This window comes from Rhineura floridana, chromosome 13, assembly GCF_030035675.1.
Source record: "Rhineura floridana isolate rRhiFlo1 chromosome 13, rRhiFlo1.hap2, whole genome shotgun sequence".
In the NCBI taxonomy this organism is placed as follows: Eukaryota; Metazoa; Chordata; class Lepidosauria; order Squamata; family Rhineuridae; genus Rhineura; species Rhineura floridana.
The window spans coordinates 3,638,795-3,646,700 of record NC_084492.1 but is presented as its reverse complement, the minus strand read 5'-3'; the positions used below and the strand labels follow the sequence as shown (position 1 = coordinate 3,646,700).

The window sequence follows — 7,906 nt, the reverse complement described above, 5'->3', positions numbered from 1 at the left end:
ATCAATCTCATTCCTTTCACAACATGAAACAAAATATTCAAGGAATATTTTTTCCTTTTTTTTTTTTTATTAAAGGAGAGTGCAGCTTCATTGACCTTAAAAATGGCAGCATGATTAAATTTGCCTCTTAAGACTGGGCTGAAGTCAGGATTTTTTTCTGAGGGATCTTTTTTAACAATCCCATAAAAGAGACACTCTCCATACTTAGCCACCCAAAAAGATGCAATATTCAGCGTGATACTTGCCTGATTATGATCATCCACTGTAGAAAGGAGTGGTGGGGAAGAAAGTGTGCTTGGGTCTTGCTCCCCACTGCTATGTTTCCTATGGAAATATTTATCCAATAAGAGAAAATCACAGTGTCTTTGATGAGAAAATATTTAATTCTGGTAACACTTTATACTGTATTTCCACAGTTAAAATGGAGGAGAAAGGGTGTCATACTGAAGTCTGCTGGTTCTAAGAGCCGTTACATCTGAAGTGCTGACCTGCTACTTTCATGGCAACCAAAGGTTCATAGATTAAAGTGAGCTCTCAATCATAGCAAGAAGACAGGTATGCTGAAGTCTATAACACAGTGACAGCTAAACCGCATAGTAGCCAAAGAGAGCTGGGAATCAGTACTTCTGAGGTTGCATCAACAGCAAGGTTTTGTGCCTCTGCAATACCCGATATTTAATGTCTTATCCTGCTTAAAGAACTGTAGGATGGTCATAATTGCCATTCATTAGGAACCACAGGTTCCTCATTCCCTAAGAGCAGGTCACCTAATGCCTTGGGAAGCTTTCAAGCAGGGCACCAAGGCAACAGCCCTCCTGTTACTTATCAACAGCACCTGGCTTCAGAGGTATACTCCCTCTGAACATAGACTCATCAAGCATTCTAATTTCAAAAATGTAGGTGTGACATTGGCCTAGATGTGAAATTTTAGTCTGCTCCACTCAGCATCAGCTTTCTAACTGAACTAATTAACCTTGGAGGAGAGCTTTGCGCATACCATGGACTGCAAAAAAGGCAAATAATTGGGTCATAGAACAAATTAACCCAGAACTATCATTAAAAGCTAAAATGCTGAGGCTGAGGTTATCATACTTTGGACAGATATTGAGAAGACATGAATCACTAGAGAAGACAATAATGCTGGGGAAAACAGAAGGAAGTAGAAAACGAGGAAGACCAAACAAGAGATGGTTTGATTCCATAAAGGAAGCCACAGACCTGAACTTACTAGATCTGAACTGGGTAGTTTATAATAGATGCTACTGATTCATAGGGTCGCCACAAGTCGTAATCGACCTGAAGGCATTTAACAACAACAAAACTGGACTTTCAATTGTGGACCCTCTTTTCAGACACCAGTAATTTTATTAGCTTCATGGTGATTTCATAGCACTCGCCACTGGATTTGTGCAAGAGGGCGCCATAGCCAATCCGCACATGCATTTTCAAACACCTGTTTGTGGCACACTTGCTCTTCCTTCCTTTCCAATCACATCATGTTGCTTTCCTAACTTCCACTGGCACAGGCATATACTAACAACAGGAATAAATCCCACAAATACCACTTCAGAACAAACTAGTCAAAACATAGCCAGAAATGGAAGGTTAGAGTATATTCCTCTGGATTCTTTTCTTGCTTCTCTTAAAGTGCTGAAACAATCGCAAGCTCAGCACAAAGGAAAAAAAATGTTAGTAGCAAGACAGCTTAGATTTTTTTTAAAAAAAAAACTTTTTGATTTCTAAACCTAGCTCGCCTTCTGACTCACAATCAGCAAAGTTTTGAAACAGTCAGCATGACCCTTTCAAGTTATAGTGACAAAATCTTTACCCTCCAGTGAAACCAAAGATTCTACCCTCTGCTTTCCTAAGTATTTATTTATTTATTTTATTTTATTTATATACCGCCCTAAGCCCGAAGGCTCTCTGGGCGGTGTACATAAAAGATAAAACAAGCACAGTGTATAAGTACAATAAATACAATAAATCAAGAACCAAAAACAAACAAACAATAAAAGAACCAAACAACGTCCAAAATACAAGATAATAGTGAAATACTGTTAAAATACACTTTAAAATGCCTGGGAGTATAAAAAGGTTTTCACCTGGCGCCGAAAAGATAGTAGCGTTGGCGCCAGGCGGACCTCATCAGTGAAACTGTTCCACAGTTTGGGGGCCACCACTGAAAAGGCCCTAGTTCTAGTCACCACCCTCCGAGCTTCTCGATGGGATGGCACTCGGAGGAGGGCCTTAGATCTTGAGCGCAGTGTACGGGTAGGTTCATATTGGGAGAGGCGTTCCACCAGGTATTGCGGTCCCATGCCGTGTAGGGCTTTATAGGTCAAAACCAGCACTTTGAATCTAGCCCGGAAACAAATAGGAAGCCAGTGCAGACGGGCCAGAACAGGTGTTGTATGAGCGGACCTTCTGGTCCGCGTCAGCAATCTGGCCGCTGCATTCTGGACTAGCTGTAGTTTCCGAACAGTCTTCAAGGGCAGCCCAACGTAGAGCGCATTGCAGTAGTCCAATCTAGAAGTTACCAGAGCATGAACAACTGAGGCGAGGTCGTCACTGTCCAGATAGGGACATAGCTGAGCTACCAATCGAAGATGGTAAAAAGCATTCCGTGCCACCGAGGCCACCTGGGCCTCAAGAGACAAGGAAGGATCGAAAAGAACTCCCAAGCTACGAACCTGTTCCTTCAAGGGGAGTGTAACCCCATCAAGAACAGGATGAACATCCACCATCTGGGCAGAGAAGGCATTCACCAACAGCGTCTCAGTCTTGTCTGGATTGAGCTTCAGTCTGTTAGCTCCCATCCAGTCCATTATCGCGGCCAGGCAACAGTTTAGCACGTTAACAGCCTCACCTGAAAAGATGAAAAGGAGAAATAGAGCTGCGTGTCATCAGCGTACTGATGACAACGCACCCCAAAACTCCTGATGACCGCACCCAGCGGCTTCATGTAGATGTTAAAAAGCATGGGGGACAGTACCGATCCCTGCGGAACTCCACAATGGAGGGTCCAGGGTATCAAGCAATGTTCCCCAAGCACTACCTTCTGGTGGCGACCCACCAAGTAGAAGCGGAGCCACTGCCAAGCAGTACCCCCAACTCCGTGAGTCTTCCCAGAAGGATACCATGGTCGATGGTATCAAAAGCAGCTGAGAGATCAAGGAGAATCAACAGAGTCACACTCCCCCTGTCCCTCTCCCGACAAAGGTCATCATACAGGGCAACCAAGGCTGTTTCAGTGCCAAAACCGGGCCTAAAACCAGATTGAAATGTAATTCAACTCACCTTCTTTGCTTGACTGCAGCAACAATATCTGGCCCTGAAAACATGGAAAACAGGCTGTCTCCATTGGCTGAGGAGGTCTCATCACTGGAGCTGGCAGAGTCGCCCTGAGTAACTGACCAGCTGCTTGTCATCTCCCTGAGAACAGGAAAGCAATCAGAGAGAAACCCAATGGAGGTGAGAGTGGTGGGGGTGGGGTGGCCTCGCTTTTAAATGTTTCTGAACCTTCACAGGGCAACCAGAAAAATCTCCTTGAAGATTAAAAAAAGACTGAGAAATCCAGTGTTGTCTTATAGTATTTATCTCATGGCTTGTTCAGGCACTGCAGTTGGAATTCATATCCCCTCTAAGGACCATGAACACATTCACTTAGCAACCCTTTAAAACTGACATTGCAGCAAGCGTAGCCAAGGTGGTGCCCTCCAGATGTTGTAGACTCCAACTCCCATTAACCTAAGGAAGCATAGCTAACCGTCAGGGATTATGGGAGCTGTTATCCAACCACATCTGGAAAGCACTATGTTGCATTACAACCTCAGAACCAAAACAGAAAATATCCATAAGACGTCTGCACATGTGTTCTTTCTTACATTTATATCCCACCCTTTCCTTCAAACAGCTCAAGATAGCGTACATGGTTCTCCCCTACTCATTTAATCCTCACAACAACCCTGTGGGGTAGGTTAAGCTGCAAGACATGCCTGGCCCAAGGTCACCCAGTGAGATTCATGGCTATACTTGGAAGACATGCAGTATAAAGGTTTAAATAACATAATTATAATTAATCCACCCAAAATCCTGTTTTGGTTAACCCTAGTTTACTACATCTTATGATGGTTTGCAAAGCTGGATGTACTGTTACCAGTGACTCCTTACCCTTCAGTGAAATACTCTGGGAAAGGCCAAGTTCTGTGAGGATCATCAGGATGAGGCCAGTTGTTACGTGTGTTGCTGGGGCGACGGAAGTGCTGTGCTTGCCTTTTTTGTTGCATGACCTGGCTGACTCCAGCCACATAGCGAGCAAACTCTGGATCAGAGCCAACTGGATGTTAAAAAAAAAACCCAAGAAAGAAGCCTGATAGTCAATTGTTGACACATTTGGCTATTTCCATTGCAATGATCCCCTCATTTAATCCTTTCAGCTTAGCCATCTACTCTTCAGAGGGGGAGATCATGTGCGTACACGCACACATGTACGCACGCACCCACACCCACACATGATGGAAGCTAGTCAGCAGTTGGGAATGTTTGCTGAAGTGCGGAAAATTAAGTACTTCATCAGGGAAAGATTTACAGACAGGCAGGCAAAATATGCTGTGTAAAGGAATCCCCCTCACTGCAGCCACCAGCAGATTAGACAGGGGGTGATGGCATCATGCAAAATGGAAGCACAGAAATGTTTTCTCTGTGTGCCCAACTATATGTTTATTTAGAAGTTTATGTCTCATTTTTAAAACAAATCAAATAGAAAGGCAGATCAATACTGCTAAAATCCATTACATACACTAACACAAAGAGAAGGATAAAACAAAGGAAGCAGACAAGCAGGGGAAGCAACCCAAACCTAAAGCCAGGCAATGCCTCTGCTCCTCTGCCAGATCAGTCATGGGGTCCCTTCCTAAGCAGACTGCCTCAGGGTCTCTAACAGCCTGGAGCCAAGAAGCTGTTCCTATATATTCACAGGTATGTTGATAATCCCTCCATGAATCATACTGCTATAGAATTTGGCAGCCCAGCAGACCTGTGGGAAAACTAATTTCAAAAAGTCATTCCTATTGCCAAGAGAGATTACTCTGCATCATAACGATGGAACAGACTAAAGAATGTCTGAAGGAAGCAGGTCCAAGAAACCAAGAGGCACAAAAATCCTCCTGTTAAGATTACTTTGTCTAAAGGAATGCAGCCCCCCCCAGCTGCACTCAGGAATCTCAGCAGAGCAGATATGTTCAATCCTATTAAGTTAAGCAAAACTTCATCCTGGCAAGAACATACATACTGTACATGATTAGCAAGAATGTGCCTTGGGAACAGAGTGAAGAACCAAATTACAAAACAGCAAGCAGTAGTGAGGTGACTTGTGAGAGGCACACTTTCTCTTTCTGCCCATCCCCAAAACACACGTGTGTGTCAAGGAGCTGGTCCGGAGGGGAGGGTGGAAGCGTTAGCAGTGGGGGCAATGCCTGGTGACTCTTAACCATTTGAAGATTTGGACATGGGGCCCACCTATCCACCCACTGCTTAAGGTAAGAATATTTTTAAGAACTGCTACCCACTTGGGCTGGCTTCCTACAAAACAGGTATGCTTCAAACGTCCATTCCATGCTGGAGTTGTGGCAATACTTCCATTATTCAAACAATTTCTTTTAAAATTAGTATCAATTGTACAATCTTCACAACGTCAACAACAGCATTGAAAGCAAGCAGACTTCTACAAAAGACAAGCAAAGTAGCCCAAAATATCAACCATTAGCACTTTACTAACATATTCTTGACACTACATGTGAAATGAGAAAGGGGACGTTGAGGAGACATCTTTCTTCACCCAGGATTTGAAGTAATGCCAGCTGCTGTTTTTGTTCTTGTCAGCTTTGTTAGAAAATGCCTTTTATACATCTGTATTTATTCTGTGCAGATACAACGCAGGAATATACAGAAGATGCCATTACCATACCAGCTTTTTAAAGTGTATGGAATCACAAAGCCAGAAGGGAACAAGAAGCCAGAGAGTCCAGTCTGCTGCCACAAAGCAGGACCATTCACCCTACCCACACACCAGAATCCTTGTTGTCCAGATACTTGCTTTATATTTACCAAAACAAGTCAACATGTTCAAAATCTCTTCGGTTAATCTTGTTAAGTGACCCTGAGCATGCACTCTTGCTTTACAACACAAGAACTGGAAACAGGGCAGGGGCTAGCCAAAGCAATGCATGGGCAGATTGATCTGGATGAAGCAGCAGGTGGCAGCAGTGGCAGGTACTACAAGGGAAGAGGGAGATGCCTATGCTTCCGCAAGAATTCTAGACACCAGCTGACTCTAAGCGGCCCACAGCCTGCCTTGTGCCCATCCTCTCTTTAGAGGAAGCTCACCACAGTACAGAGAACAAACTAAGGACTAATTTCACCCTCACATGATTTGAGGATTTTTAATACATGCTTGTAAGGGGATGGCTCCATGGTGAAATCAGTGGGACTTCCGTTAAACAGACCTACTATAAACATGACTGATTCCAACCCAAAGAATAGTATTCATAAACAGAAGATCTATTAAAAACCCACACATGGGTTTTGCATTACATCTAGAGCCTTTTATTTCCTATTTCTTCTACCAGCAAGTCATTCTGGTTTGCATCCCACCCATCAACTGCAAAAGACACAAGTGATATACAGTATGTTTACCTTGCAGTCTACTGATGGACAGCATTCAACACATTCAAGCAAATCACCCAACAAACATGCAGTAGAACATTACATTTAGTATATATGCACACACCTGCAGGATCAAAAGGTAGAAACTCTCCCAACATCCCAAAGATTCCATCACTCTGGTCACCGTTTGGCCAAGTGTTATTTCTAGGTCCTTGCTGTTTCTGTCCCAGCATCTCTGACATCATGTTGTCCATGTAACTGTTCACAAGACCCAAGCTATACAAGTCAGAGCTCAGATCAGAAAAGGCATGACTGCTCCACTGAGGGATGTGAGCCAATCCTGGACCAACAGTTTGGGCTGATGGCTGGCTGGAATTGGTTGGCCACTTGCCAGGGGGACGCTGCTGCTGGGACCCAATGGGTTGAAGCAGATGCTGATAGTAATGCATTTGCTGCTGCGGCTTTTGAGGCTGCTGCAGTTGTGGCAACCCTTGCTGGAGATGGTGCAAAGGCGTGTGAGACGAAGACTGGGACTGTTGTTGCACAGCAGCAGGCTTCTGCTCTGCTGCAGCTGAAGACGATGCAACAGAGTTCCTTCTCCTCACCAGTGGAGAGCTCTGTTGGGACTTGCCCATACTGAAGCCAGAGAGGAAATCTATGACCTCCTGCATTTCTTGGTCAGTTGGTAAATTCATGCCTTTGGCATCCTTGATGTCATCTGCTTTGCCACCGTCGCGCCTGACAAGAAGGAACCCGTTGACAACCTGATTGCTTGAGCTCTGCGTTGTCTGGGGTGACTCAACAGCCCTGGGGAAGTTACCAATGTTCAGAATACTTTGAAGTCGGGCATCCATATTGTTGGGCATTTTTGCTTTATCCTCTGAGTTGTTAGCTATAAAAAGGGTTTTGGAAGGTGTATTAGGAATGGAATAACTTCCACTGTTGCTTGAACTTGAACAGGAAGTTTTCTTTGTAAACCGTGAAGTCAACTTTGAGAAGGTTCTTTGCAAGCCACCAGTTGATTTGCTTCCATTTCCAGATGGTAAGTCAATGTGACCCCCGAAGTCACAGATTTCACGCTGGAGCTGAATCTGAATGCAGGGCAAAGCTTGCTCTCTGTTTTAACAAAAAGAACCCCGTTTCAGGCAAAAAATTCATTCCCTTCAAAACAGACATCTTTACGAGAATCAGCACCAAGACATGCAATTTGGGTTTCTTAGGAACATATGATAATGAATAAAAC

The 7,906-nt window shown here is 44.0% G+C and overlaps 1 protein-coding gene across 3 annotated transcripts in view; it reads right to left on the bottom strand.

The window, feature by feature from the left end:
* The window catches only part of GARRE1 (granule associated Rac and RHOG effector 1), a 156,065-nt gene that overhangs the window by 2,368 nt on the left and 145,791 nt on the right, over positions 1-7,906 (bottom strand). For all 3 annotated transcript variants that reach the window (XM_061594364.1, XM_061594365.1, XM_061594363.1), the window contains 4 exons: positions 6,788-7,779; positions 4,171-4,336; positions 3,298-3,432; positions 246-324 (listed from right to left, as the gene is read on the bottom strand). In XM_061594364.1, coding sequence (XP_061450348.1) covers positions 246-324; positions 3,298-3,432; positions 4,171-4,336; positions 6,788-7,779 — 1,372 coding nt within the window. The remainder of the gene's footprint in view (positions 1-245; positions 325-3,297; positions 3,433-4,170; positions 4,337-6,787; positions 7,780-7,906) is intronic.